Source organism: Corvus kubaryi, unplaced genomic scaffold (genome assembly GCF_017639235.1).
Source record: "Corvus kubaryi isolate FWS band 111438036 unplaced genomic scaffold, C.kubaryi_AGA036_p1.0 136, whole genome shotgun sequence".
Lineage (NCBI taxonomy): Eukaryota > Metazoa > Chordata > Aves > Passeriformes > Corvidae > Corvus > Corvus kubaryi.
The window spans coordinates 11,245,564-11,260,255 of NW_024580670.1; the positions used below are offsets into that span (position 1 = coordinate 11,245,564).

Sequence of the window (14,692 nt, forward strand, 5' to 3'; positions counted from 1 at the left end):
GTTGGGCATGTGGCCTTCAAAGTAACCTGCTGAAATTGCCTCTCTTTATAGGGGCTGCCTGGCAGGGGCAGAGTGGGGCAGAGCGGTGAGCTGGGGCGTTTGCCGGGCCAGTGGTTCTCATCCCCGGCCGCGGAGAGCACGACCCGCCCAGCCCCGAGCAGCCCAGCGCGGCTCTGCCCAGCCCCGGCCCCGCCGGTCACCGTGCGCGCGGGCCCCCGGCGGGCGGAACGGCGGCGGCGGGGCCCGCGTTGCCGCAGGGGCGCTGTGGGGACGGACCGGGCGGGCGCAGCGCCGCCATGGCCGCCCGCGTCCTGAACGTGAACGTCGGAGTGCTGGGCCACATCGACAGCGGGAAGACGGCGCTGGCGCGGGCGCTCAGCACCACCGGCTCCACCGCCGCCTTCGACCGGGCGCCGCAGAGCCGCGCGCGGGGCATCACGCTGGACTTGGGCTTCTCCTGCCTGCGCACCGCGCTGCCGCCGCAGCTGGGCCCGGGGCCCGGCGAGCTGCAGTTCACGCTGGTCGACTGCCCGGGACACGCCTCCCTCATCCGCACCATCATCGGCGGTAAGGGGGGCGCGGGGGTGGCCGCCCGGCCCGCCCCGGTGGCTGTCGCGCCTCCCGGGGGGCCCCAGCCCTCGTTGGGGTCCGCGCCCCGCGGGGCTGCGCTCGCCCGTGTCCGTGGTGGGAGCGGCGCCGCTGGGAGCCGGGGTCTCCGGCTACGCCCAGCCGAGGGAACGGGGGGTGTCAGGTTTTTCATGGGCCTTATGACTTTGCTACACTTTATCGTAGTTACTCTTCAAGCAAAGAACCAGTGCTCGTAGAAAAGCACTTTGTACTTGTGAGTTCTTGGGGTGCTGGTTGGATGGTCAAGTGTGCTCAGGTTTCTTACGCTTTTTGAAAAAAAAGTTTTATTTATTTTGTATGGAGGCCCTATTAATGGCATTGAACGGCTCTATACATTTCTATTTTCTCACCTGTTAAAGCTGTCAGAGTTTATGTTGCCTGTAGTTGAGAGCTGTGATGTAGTTGCTGGACATGCTCGTGTTGTCTTGGAGGACCAGGGAGTTCTAACATGATAATTTTAGGCTTAGAAATAATTTCGTGGATTTTGGTAACTCTACATTTTAGTCTTCGTAGGTGGTACCGGAAGGTTAATCTGGTTTGCATTAGGACTCATTTTAAATTAGTTCACCTTGTTCTATCTCTATCTTCTATTTCTTCGAAAAAGTGTTAAGAGGTGGTTGGTGCTTGACTAAGGATGTGATGGAGTCACAGCTGCACAAGTTTAAAGTAGTCACAGGTTGATGCAATTGCAGGGATTAGCCTGCAAGGTCAGTTCCTCTGCGTTTCCTCTGCCAGTGTCTCTTTAGTGACAACTTGGTGGTAGTTTTGTAGGACAGTGTTTCTTCTTGGCTAGACTGAGGTTGAGGCTGAGTTACTTTTCATGATATATGAATTTAACCCCCTTTTGAACAGTTGTGTTATTTGTAAGTTTCGTTAGCGGTAACTGCGTTTTATTGTTTGTGCTTCTTGTGGGTAGGATAATAAATATTTACTTATCTGTCAGTTTCACCAGCAGTAAAGTGCTCTGTATCATCAACTTGTGCTTCACAGCTGCAAGGGAGGAGTGGCTGTGTGATTAATTCCAGAAAGTTGCAGTCTTGTAGTCATCTTTTGTACTTGACAATCCCTTATCATTTGTCAGTAATTGTAAGCACCTATTATCCTCTAAAGAGCAAAGTTTACTTTGGCAAATGTTTCTTAGATGTACTGAAGAGTCACTTATAGTCAGACATTCCTTTTTGCCAGAAGCAACTAATCTCAGTGGTGTAAACTTCCTCATGAAGGGGACATGGGAAAACTTAGAAATCAGCTTTAACCAGTTTTTCAATAACTTTAACACTTATTTGGGGTCGTTGTTTGATACACAGACTTCTTATTGCTTTCTGTTATTTTTATGAAGATCTTCAAAGTATTTAGTCACAGCTGTCCACATCAGCTGAATAAGTTATTCAGATTTGGTTATTGATGGGCTATGCAGGGAGAATGAAGGCATGGACTGGATTAGATGACATGATAGAGTTTTCTTCCCAGCAAAAATAATTCTTTACAGGTGGTAATTCAGACACATAAGCGCATCAAACTCGCTTAGTTCCAGTTGTACAAGGTTATGTTTCTTACTGAAAACAGTTGATTAGTGTGACTTACTGCAATTCTGTGTGTTAAGAAAGGGTTGTAGAGAAAATGCAGTATTGTGTTAATAGTTTAAAGAATTAGGAACTTCAGTTTTCTGCTTGATAACATAGATGTATCTTGATAGTGGATGCTTTTTTTGTTTTTTACTACCAGGTTGGAAAGGTGAAACCTTGATGATAAAACCTGATCTGTGCCTGTGGGACTCTTCAGGTGCTTACAGATTTGGTGTGGTTTAGTGAAACTCAAACTGAAGTGTAGCATGTCTTGTGTAACAGGATGCATTCTTTGGTGTTCATGTGTGTTTCAATAATGCCAACTTTTTCATCACTTCAGGCATGGAAAGTGAGCCCTCCCAGATAATGATACTTGAAAAATTTAGGTTATTTTCATCTACTTCCTTGTCACTAAGCGTTAAGGGTTCACCATTCCAAACATTTTCTCTGCAACCAGGAATGCCACTACTCTTTTCTTCTTGATGGAATCTGTGATTTCCTTGTTACTGCACGTTTTCTCTATGTATGGTTTCTAAATAAGACATAAGTGCAAAGTGCTTTATCCTCCTGTGTTTATTCTGCACCTCGTATTTCCCATACCTCTTTAAATTATCACTGTTCTGAATTCAAATTCTGAGGGTAGCTACAGGTGGAAGTTAATCTGCAGAAAAACTGGAGGTAGGGTGCCTGTGGGCAAGGGAGCTGGATGTGAGGATTTGGAAGGTGGAATGACAACAGATGAGAGGGCTGCTTCAAACCTCTGTGTAAGTCAGGTGCATGCAGGGTTTGCAGGAGAAGCTACAGCTGTGAAAATGTTATTTTTTGAAGCTCTTTTTTCACTGAAGGTGGGATAAACTAGTTGTCTTCCCCTTGGGTGATCCCGTCTCATGGAAACACTGTCTGCTGTGGCCGGGTAGCACCAGCATTGTTCACTCAGGTCTCCCATGAGGTGAGGAGCTCAAGGGTTTCCTTCTGAGGTGCCACTTCTTGGCTCTTCTCTTTCCGAGTGCCATTTTCACCAGTGGTGTCCCAGGTTATCTCTCTTGTGTAACTGTCATCTTTTCTGTGCTCCCAGAGTGCTCTAAGGGTTAATTCCTTTGCTGTACATGGCTCATAAATCTGCTCACAGATTAAATGTTACTATTTACCACTCTTTAACATATTTCTGTATGTAGCTAATTCCTGAAGTGGATTTTTTTCATGTCAGAATCTAGTATTACATTTTTGTCATGCTATGCCAGGTAGTGCTTGACCTTGTGAATACTTCTCAGAGTCACTCACAAGATGCTTGTTCAGACACAATACCTTAGGATTAAATGAATGCAGAATATTTGAGCAGTAACCAAATGGAATGAAAAATGGAAGTTGTATTTCATTCTGTGTGGCTACATTTTTCTTGTGAAGCTTGTCCTTGAAAACAAAACATATCAAATGTTAAATCAAAAGTGTTTTGTTTTGGGTTGGTTTTTTTTTCTTTACCTGCATGCTGGGAATTGGAAATGTTGCAGACAGTTTCACCCAAGATATTTTGTTTAAGTTTTAACTGGAAGGTTATAGTCAAGGTTGGAATGGAATAAATAATAGTCACTTGGTGCACTACATCATGCCTTTCACTTGTGTTTAAACCCTACTGGTTTATATTCTTTTAAGGCTCTTGTGTGTCTGTGGCAGGAAGGCATTAATTTAGTGGGTAGCTGTATGGCTTGGACTGTGCTATGTATTTCTTTTTGTCTTACTCTTTCAAACAATAAGAACAGAACTCTTTAATGTAAAATAAAATTTCAGACTTTCCTGTGCTTTAGCAGGATCTTGTCTCAAGCAATGCAACAAACCCAGTATTTACAGGCATTTGTGTCTGACTTGCTATGGAGAGCAAGCAAGCCTGGGTGACTGAACCTTAAGGGCCAATTCTTAGCTTGTCCCGAGCAGTAAGAAGCACCCACGTCAGCCTTATGCTTGGTTTGTGCACTGAAGGAATGACTGCAAGACGCAGGACTGATACTTTTGTCATTCCTGCATTCTTCTGTTGCTGTAGAGATTTAGGGTGGTATTTTTGGTAAAATTTCACACTGAGATGGGGTAGTTTCTGTCACAGCATTATGGGGTTTTTTAAGCTTCTCTTCTTTTGTTAATGTTCAGATCCTGATCTTCCACAAAGCTGATGTTAATGTCATTGAAATAAAATAAGAGTTGCTTATACGTTTGTTTGTCACAGACCTGTGCACCCAGTAGGGTCTGGAATAGTTTCTCAAATGAGTTCAGCAGGAAGGGATGCCTGCTGAGAGGTTAGACAAGTTAATCTGCCAGAAGAAATTCAATCCCCATATTTCATTTTAAGACCACTTTGCGTAGCAAAGTAGTTTAAGCAGTAGCAGATTTTTTCCTTACTGATGGTTAATTTCATGCCCTACAAAGGGTCAGCACACTAATACAGGAGAACATGATTACCTCATCCCAGCTTCCCCCACACAGGCAGCCAAGGGATACTGAGTGTTTGCTTTAGGTGAGCTGTTTTCAGCTGCCCTTTATCTGTTTGATTTCAAGATGGGTCCTCAAAAGAACTTCTAAATCAGAAAATTGTCCCTTCCCCCCCACCCCGCCCCCCCAATGAAGTTCAAAGGACAGTGTATCCTTATAGGGTTTTAATTGGAAAGCTACTGCTTGACCCTGGTTGTCTAAACCTGGGCTGGGGGGAACTCTGACAAACTTGTAGTTTTGTAATCCTTATGCCTGTCTGAACCTTTGACCTTTTTACTTTATAACTAGAGCTTCATTGTCACCATTTGTCCCTGCAGTTCCTTTCAAAGAAAACTGCCTTGCAAGTGTCTGTTTCCACTTTGCTGCTGTGTTCGGCTAAGGAAGGGTATTAATTCATACTTGATACATTGGAGGGGCCAAGACTTTTGAACTTGCACTAGAGCTTGGGGAGGGGGAAATGAGCATAGCAAAAGCATGTCTTGCTGATGCAAATGAGTACAATGAAAACAGGCTTGGGAGATCAAGGGAAATGTGGTCTTCCTACCAGCATTCAAATTCAGTCAGACGCAGATTATTTGTAAGATTAACATATCACAAAAAACCCCCACCTTTTATCACAGATTACTTGTTTTGCTGAGTTTGTTGTAAGCTTTTAAGAGGATTTGTAAACTCGGGGTTACCTTTGCATTACTGCAGTGAAAACATACTTCTGTTGATGTGAGCTTTTGTTTGTTGAGGCCTTTGTGAAGATGTGACAGTTCTTGTTTTTTTCTAGGTGAGTGAGCGAGTAGAGTTTTATAGTTGTATATGTGGATGACTTGCTGTTGAGTGCAGATGTTGAATGAAGAGAAACCTCTGGAGGAAAGAGTGTCTTGTGTTTAGTGGCTGTCATTCTGGTCAGAACAGTCACTGTAGAGGCTTGAGATCTTTGGCTGCCAGCTTGAAGTGAGAGTAACATAATAATGAACCCTGTTCTGGTGGAAAAAATTAAAACAACATACAACTCTTGGGTAGTGTAATTTCGATTCACAAACCTTGATGTAGTGGTTGATGTTATGGAAGTACTCACAGGTCAAGAGACTTCAGCTAGCACTAGTGTGAGTGTTTTCTAAAATGTATTAGACTCCTTGGGGTCATGGTGCTTGTGAATTGCTGACACTGCTTTGTATTAAAATTTCAAATAAACTTATTTCTGTAAATGAAATTGAAACTGTCTTTTTTTTCTAATCACTAGAATTTGGCTGGTACCTGATAGTTGCCTGACAACACAAAGGAGTATTTTTATTGACATTTTAAAATGAAAGCCACCTTTTTTTTTTTTAAATTAAGGAGCTATGCGTGCAGAAAGGCAACCAGTATAAAAATTTTGTTGCATGGTCTCCACAACCTCCGAAGTGGAACTTTGTCTCCTGGATGTTGCAGTGCACAAGAGGGCAGTGTTTGCTTACAATGTAGGATCTTAGGGAAAAGTACTCAGGGTAACAGGTCAGCATGGGGGGAGTGACCTCGCTGTGAATCGAAACAGAATTAAGTAGAAGATTTGGAACACAACTCTGGCTTAATTTTCTCGTTCTTAAAGAAAACATCCTCTGAGTTTTAAGGAAGGTTAGTCTTATTTCATCTATAATTTGGGTAGTGGTTTTTATACCTTAAGCAATAAAAACGTATGGGGTGTTGTTTTAAATGTGACATGAGACACAGGTAACAGGGGAAAAAAACCAACTAGTTTGATGTGGGAACCATGGAATTTAGTGTACACAGTTCCTTTATTTCCTTCCCCATTTCCCCATGTCTTTTAATAACTGGGCAAAAGCAAGCTAGTTGTGCTAAATCTGCTTTGAACCACTTCTGTGTGAAATAGGATTTGTTGTGTGAGATTGGGTAGAATGAAACTTGGTACCAGGGTACTTTGAAATAAGGTCTTGTGGAATTTTTATCTGTCTATATCATAACTTTAATGGTTCTAACTTTCTGTGTATTGCATTGCTTCTCCTTTCTGTGGGTTTTGTGAGTGGTGTGACAGTGGGACTGCTGCTGTTATTTCTGTTCTATGCCCTTGTCTGCAATTTTGACTTGAAGCTGATTTCCCTGTTAAAGTTACACATGTTCAACAACTTCCTAAACTTACACAATAACTCTTAGGTAATATTAGAGACCAAAGCAGGAGGAGTCTTCTGTTCATTTTCTGGGTCAAAAAGTTTACAAGGAGCAAGAGACCCATTGTCTCCTGATATCAAAAGTTGTAGTGAATAATCACATTCTCTTCTGCTTCTTCTTAGAATTCTGTCAGAAATGTACTGGTTTCTGTGTTCGGTTTAAAAAGTAAAAATAATTGGGCATTTCTTGTTTGGAAGGTGTGATTTATAATGGAATTCTCAACTTAAGTATAGATTTTAACCAGGAGAGGTTTCATTTTTTGAATGTTAAATTGTCCCTTACTATTATATGACAATTTTTCTACAAAGCCTCTGAGTGGTTGTGTTTGTTTGCTTGTATACAACAAAATTATCCTGATTGACACTTTGACACAAAACCATGACAGCTTCTCAGGAAAACTTAATAACCAAGCACTGTAATGGTGCTGTTCAAGTCTGTTTGATCATTTTTCCTACTGGTTTAAAAACAGAATTTCTTTGTTCCATCATACTGTGTGCAAGCATTCATTGAATAACCACGTTTCATTTCACTTTTGCTTCATGTTTGTTCTTGCTTTAACTTACTTTGTAAGCTGTTTGGAAGAGTGGGGAAACTTTGTTAATCAATTTTTAGATGTTTTAAAATATCAGCTAATGTAGTGAAGTATTTTAAATAGCTGCATAAAATCTAGAACAACTTACTGTAAAATATGAAGCATGTTTATAGTTAAAATTACCCTTGTCAAAATAAATTCAAAGCACATTTTTCAAAGTAGCATTTTTACTGATGATGGATATGCTTGCTTGCTAAGTAGTCCAATTTAGCAATTCAGTGGTCTGCTAATCGACAAACCAGCCTTATAAGGTTCTACTGTATTTGTTCTTCCTCTTGATTTAGAAGTTGTCTTCAATTAGTAGATGCTAAATAGAAGCTGAATATGTTGCTTATGTATAAACCCATTTTTAATAGCTAGTTAGCTTGATGGAGCCATGAACTGTATTTCCTTAATATATTTATTTGGTTTTTTTGTACTAGAAATAATAATACATATTTTTGTGTGGCTGTTGTAAAGTACTATTTATGAAAACCCCTAGAAAAACAAAATGCAGATAGAAAAATTGAGGTTATAATTGTGAAGCAGATGCGCAATAGATCTCACTAAGTGAGCAAACCAAACCTGCACACTGTCATTGCTACAGCCCATTAAGTGTAGTAAAAAGTTGATTTTCCTTGTGGTAGTGAGTCATTTTCTGCCTGGGAACCCTAAGGTTGGCCTGGCAAGCTGAAGAGCAAGGACAAATGTTCTGCAGTGGTGATTTCCAGCTGGGTTCTTGAACACATTGTTTTCCGTGGTTCCCAGCTCATAATAGGGTAGAGCTGAATGAGAGCTTCAGTGAAGAGACTTAAAGAGCTCATACAATAGCTGGGATTGTGGAGATACTGGGCATTCTGTGAGAAAATATTCCATGTGCTATCTGTAAAATTCAGATTAGGTAGCTGTTCTGAAGTGCTTCCTTTAAACTGTTTGCTTCCAGAAAGTGTTGCAGGCTAAGTAAATACTAATAATTCTTATTTCCCATCTCCTTATCAATTATTTTACCAAAATGTTCTTGCACAATTTATCTAATCTCTTCAAGTGAACATGAAATGGTTAGTGTTGGCTTCCAAATTGAATTACAATCTTGCTTTCAAGTTTAAGATGATTAATCCTACATTAGATTGTAATTATCAGCATTACCAGCGCTAGGGGTAGTTGGGACCAGACAAACAATAATAAATATATCTATATCTCTATATATATATATAAATGTTTAATGTAACAGCAGAGGGAATTGGTGAATAGTAGAAGGAGAGGAAATGGAATAGAGAGGGTAGCTTAAATAAAAATGAATAAATTGTATTCAGGAGCATCTTGGAGGTAAAGGATGATAAGGGGGAATAAAAATTGAGGTTTGAATTTTGAGATTTATAGAAGTTGATCTGGGTAAGAATCCAGGCTCGCTCACCTCAGGTTCCAGAGGAGAGATGATTCATTTGGGCTTATGGTTTTGTTGAGAAACTCCTTTTTTACTTCATGTTATAGAAGAATGATGATGACTCTTTTGTCCACTGCAGAACTGTTCTTTTCTGCAGTACTGGAAAAATGAATTTAATACAGTTGCCTGTAGCACTTTCTTGTCTTTTGTGCTTACATTTTCCTTTGTTTTCTGTCTTATTTGGGATGCAGTGTACGATTGGCATATGAGAGTAGCTGGTATTCTTGGATCTCAGGAGCTCTTCTTAATTTTTAAACTTTGCCTTAATTTTTTTCAGCCAAGTTTTACCTGTCTTGCTTCCATTAAATGCATTGTAGAGCAGGTGAACATACTTTAGATATGATTCTCCTGTATATGTAAAATTTGAAATGGTCTTTAAGAACCTGTTGGGTAAAGAAAAGCTATAGAAGTGTTTGAGAGTTGTTGATAGAACCATCCTATCATATTAATAAGGATAGGCATGGGAAATGGGTTTTTTTTTGTCATAGATGTTTATTCATGCTTACATCGACTTTGCTTATATTAAAAATAAGCCTTCCAGCAGTAATACTTTGGGGAAGAAAGTTTTCCAAAGTACGCAAAAACTGCATTTCAGAGAGAAAAACAAAATCGTAGCTTTCTTTTTTAGGATCAAGAAGAGGGGGAGGGAAACTGGTTTCCTTGTATTTGACTGTGCTGTTGGATGGAAGACAAAGCTCAGTCTCTCTTGCTGACTAATGTCATCATCAAGGCATTTTTTTCTCCCACAGAGCAATTTTGTCTCCATTGAGACCCCCACAGCCATTGGCAAGACCATGGCCTGAGATTAAATCTCACGCTTGGGTGAAATTCTAATGACTGTAATTGTTTCCTCTTTTTAAGTCTGTGGTCCCTTCATCAAAGAGTGGTGCGGAAATTATGCATTTATGTTGTAGAAAGAGAGGTCACGATTACCTGAACCTGTGGTTGACTTGGGGCGATTCTGTGTCGTGTTCTGGCAGTGCTTATCCACGCTGACATTCCAGTGTGTGAAATGATTTAGAGCGTGGCGTAGGGTGCACGTGCAAAGTACGGCTGTGGCACAGCTCGCTCCTTGCTGGCTCTGGGCTGTTGCCGTCAGGTGAGCGCGGCAGCAGCAGCGGCTCTTGAGTGTTGGTCACCTGCTAACAGGAGAGAAGAAGTAGTAAATGTGGGCTGAGGGAGGTTTCTGTGAATGATCTCTTGCAAAAGGCTTGGGACCCATCAGCAAGTGTTATTCTTAACCCTCACAGTGCTTATTGGAGGTGTTCAGCATCTTGAAGGATGGCACCAGTGTGGGTGGTGCTGGTTGTGGAGAAACGTAAGCATAGATTTGAAAAGAATTACAGACAGCTTTGTGGAGGTAGATTGCCCCATCCTGTAAAATCTGAATGTATGTGTGCAGCAGCGTTGCTGTGTGATGGAATGATTCAGATAAGTATTTTGTGGTGTTTGGCTTTATTGTGCAGTTCTGTATGTACAGAATTTTGGGACTGTACTGTCCCCTAACTCTGAAGATTTATGAAAAAGAAGATGAACTGTGTGTTAAATAGAAAACATTTTGAGTTTGTACTCTAATTTAGGAAGTGTCCTTTAAAGACATCAGAAGAACTGACCAAGACACATTTCATCAGAAAATACGGAAAATGGTTCAAATAGTACCTAATTTTAGGTGTCTAGGTTGCATTTATAGACTAAAGAAATTCCAAAGCATTGTCATTCTTAAAAGCATTCAGCAGTAGAGTCTTTCCCTGATCTCTGAAATGATGAGTGTTCAGTTTAGAGTATTAAAAAGTCTATCAACAAAAAGCAACCAAGTGTCAGCAGTGCTGTTCACTTAAGGGACTAGCTTTGGGCATTTGAAACTGAAACCTGGCCCCTGTCTGGCTATATTAGGACTTCAAATAATATGATAATATGCCTAATTAAAAAATTCCTTAAAGCCTGAAAAGCAAGGTTTTTCACTGAAATGATACCTGTTTGTTTCTATATTTATAAATAAAGCAAATAATTAAAAAATGGAAATAATTGTTAATATTTGTTCTTGTGTATGGCTAAAAATTCGAAAGTCACAAGTTAGGCACCCTGACAAGTTTTTTTAAGGAAGTAATTTTATTCTTTGGATTTGCTTGCTGTGTGATAGGTTTTCACCCTGTGGGAGGGGCCATCATGTGTATTTTTTTCTCTGAGTGGATTTTTCACCTGATGAACAACTGAGATTGTCCCATTATTTCAAGTGCTGTGACAAAGTTGTGGTGCTGGTGGTGTTTGCCCATGTGTTTGTAGTTGAGCTCTTTCCTTTCTCTCTCTGGTGTGTATTGCTATATCCAGCAATGATGGTTTTTTATGTCTAAAATCGGTGTTGAACTGGAGTCTCTTGTGGGAAGCAATTCACCTGTCTGTGGTGCTGCACAGAGCTTTTAGGGGAAATTTAAAAAAAAAAGTGTATTTGATTAAATTGAACTGTACCAAGCTTTGTGTAGAAAAAATAATTTTCTGCTTAAAGGAACAAAAGAGTTTTGAACTGAAGCTAAATTGTGTTTAAAAAAATCCCAAAAAACCAAAACAAGTGACTGAAAATTCAGTCTTTACAGAAAGTTTGTCTCAGATGTGTTTTCATTACTGAACTGTCTTCACTAACAAATTACATGGAGGCGGATGTTTGGGAGTACTTTCATCGTATGTCCCTAAATGTGCTTGCTTTTATTTTTAAACTTTATTTACAGTATAAAATAGTTGATTATTCTAGTAATAGCCAACACTGCTTTTGTGGGGTTTAATGCTTTCTTTTTTGGTTTGTTGAGGCCAAACAAAGCAAAGTGAAGATAAATTTAGCTGTCTGTTTCTTTACTTACCCTGCACCAAGAAACCAGTGAGCCCTAAACTTACTGTGTAGAAAATGCTGGTTTTTTTAAGACTTGCACTCAAATTAATGCAGTGGATGAAAGTTATTTTGGTCACTGTACTTTGTTCTTTTTCCTTTGCATTGTAAAGAATGTATTTATTTTTGTCCCATTAAAAAAATGGTGGAGTGAAGCTAGGAAGAGAACAGATCACATGGAAAGTGATGTCAGGTTTATGGAATGTTTTGTTATGTTCTTGCATATAATTGAGTCAATCCTAGGTAAAACAAGAAATGACTAAGGTGAAATTTAAATTAGTTGACAGTATCCTTTCAAGGCTTGTGTACTGTTTTAAATTTTTTTGTAGTAACTTATGAGCTCCTGTAAGAACAGTTGGAACAAAATAGTTACAAGAGTGTTTGAGGTGATAGTGTTTAATATTTATTTTAGTAGTGTATGCTAGTTTCACTTTCTGTTGGAGAGCTAACAATTTTGTAGCATCTCAGGTGTACTTGTATTTACTGTTGTTGTTGGATGCTGAAAATTTTCAGGATGACACGATGAAATCATCAAAATGCACTCATTTTGAGGATGTTAGTCCATTTAGAAGCTTTATGTGAAAGAGTTACACTTTTGTCCCAGTTCCCCTTTATGCACTGTTTGTTCGGAAGTGGGATAAGTAAGTTCTGTGAATGAAAAATCTGTTTCTGCTAAGAGGATGCTAAAGTGGAGTCTGATGTTCTCTAGCAGTAACAAATTAATTTCTGGGTCAGAAGCACTGTACAGTATAGATGCAGTAAAAGCAGCCAAAGTGAGCGCAGCTGCAAGAGGCCATTTATGAGAACTTGTCATGAGAGTAGAGTTCTGTGGTTAAGTCATGATGGAAATATGGGAAGCTCGGGCATAGTCTATCGGTGGCAAATGTGATTTTGTAATAGGTCAGCAAAATATCCAGCCAGTTTTTCAAAATTAAATACATTCTGGAAAATATGTTTTTCTGCTAAGTGGTAACAATAATTGTAAAATACTTCAAATGCATGAGTTGTAATCTCTTTTTCTGTTAGCTGTGATCACCTAAAAAAATTGAGCTTTAATCACCAAGGCTGTATTCTTTCTTGGTGATTTCAGCATTTCATTAAGGAGTGATTAGTACTCTTCAATTATGCATTCATTTGTCTTAGTGATGCATTTACAGTTAGAGATAGTGTTGGTTTATTGAATTTGGCTGATGCCAAGCAGTTTCAGCAGATTTTTTTTCTTGCCATGTAAGAACACGAAAGAAAGTAGTAGAGAGGGCTTTATAGCCTTGGCATCATTTTAAATGATAATCTATTCTGATTTTTATAGAAAAAAGAAAAAAAACAAGGCTTGATTTTGGGATTTTAGTTTATTTGGGTTTTTTTGTTGTTTTCTTTTTCACACCGCTTTGGACTTCTAGAATTCCTTTCTGAAGTCCATCTGCAAAGGCTTTGTCTGCTGAACATCAGTGGTTCATGGTGTGCCTCTTTCAGGTATGGGGGAATAAGCTCTGTAGCAGGCTGCTCTGGAAGCTTGTACTTGGAATAGATTTTTCTCTATGTTCATAAGCTGGCAGTTCCAGATATGAGTTAAAAGATCTTATTTACCTAAAGGGATGTCAAGGAAGAAGGAGAAGAGGAGGGACAACATAGTGTGGAATGGGATTGAAAACCAATTTCTTGATGTTTATATGGTGTCCTTCCCTGTATGAATAAGAGGGAGAAGAAAAGGATCTTGACTTTCAAAAACTGCCCTTGTTTGTTTTGTATCATAACTGGGGTTAAATTGAAGTGGGCACTGTTGGGCTGAGAGTTACGGTGGTTTGTGGCAGGGGGAGTTGGGTTGCTGATAACCCACATTGCTTCACTTCTGTTTGTTTCATGTTTTCTGTTTACATGTTTTAAAGTTATCTGATCGGTTTGCTTCCAGATTTAACAGTATCCAAGCCTGAGTTCCAGCTTATTAACAGAGCTGCAGTGAAATAGGCTTCTCTGCCTGCCCAGTGCTTCTGCAGAGGGAAGAGATTGTTGCTGCTCTCTTGGGACTGAAAACTTCAAAGCTTTCATTTTGCTGGTAAAGCCCTTCCTAAAACTTGTGTACTTTGAGATGTTGTGATTCAATTTTCCATGGACCAACAGAATCTAGGTCCCAGAGACAGGCAAATCTTCTCATTGTACGCTGAATTCTTGTTTTCCTGAGTAACAGGAAGCATGAGGTATGCTTAAAACATGGGAACTACGGATGAGAAAACTGCTTTAAAGCCTTTTTTCCCCTCTTGTAGTGTCTCAGGTCACTCCCCAGGCCCAATGTATACCTTGCTTTTAACAGGACCCTTGAGGTAAAAAGCATGTAAATGGATGCTGTTATTACTTTATTAAGGGAAGAAAAAAATTAAGTATCCATTTCTATGACTATTTGATTTTTTTTCTTCTGTGTATACCAGTCATTAGACTATTTCATTTTATGTACCTACATACCTTTTTCCCTCTTCATATGCTTTATTTCAATGTTATATTTTTGCAAAATGGCAAGATAATTTTTTCCTCAAAAGCAAATTAACTATGACATTTTAAACATAATTAATAAAAATAATTTATTGGAAGTACTTTAAGGAAATCTTTTAACAAAATTTAATTTAAGTCTACAGTAAATTGTCAGTAAGAATATACTTAATAAAGTTCCATTGTATTTCTCTTCCGTTACTATTATACGATTCTTCAACAGCAGTTGTCTCCATCATTTGATGTGAAGGCCAAACTGGTTAGATAACAAATGAAGTATATTTATTTAAGTTCATTTGAAATTAAATTCTCATTCTGAGTTTTCCATCCCTTGTTCTGTAATTCTAGTTCTTACTGTCGGGAAGTTCAATTTAGAATCTATTGTGCTCTCTGAGTCTACAAGATATGAATGGGAAACAAGACCTAACAAAATGTGAAAAGCAATAATGAAAAATACAAAAAAGGCTCGTACAAGGCAAAAGCATCCCGGA

The 14,692-nt window shown here is 39.5% G+C and overlaps 1 protein-coding gene across 3 annotated transcripts in view; it reads left to right on the forward strand.

Moving 5' to 3' along the window:
• Positions 1-264: 264 nt before the first annotated feature.
• The window catches only part of EEFSEC (eukaryotic elongation factor, selenocysteine-tRNA specific), a 124,489-nt gene continuing 110,061 nt past the window's right edge, over positions 265-14,692 (forward strand). For 2 of the 3 annotated variants that reach the window (XR_006014201.1, XM_042017085.1), the window contains exon 1: positions 265-567. Coding sequence is in view for 1 of the 3 variants with exons in the window: in XM_042017085.1 (XP_041873019.1) it covers positions 297-567 (271 nt within the window). In the remaining 2 variants the exon portion in view is untranslated. Of the gene's footprint in view, positions 568-13,635; positions 13,774-14,692 lie in introns of those variants that run through there. The other variant, XM_042017095.1, reaches the window with a different exon arrangement.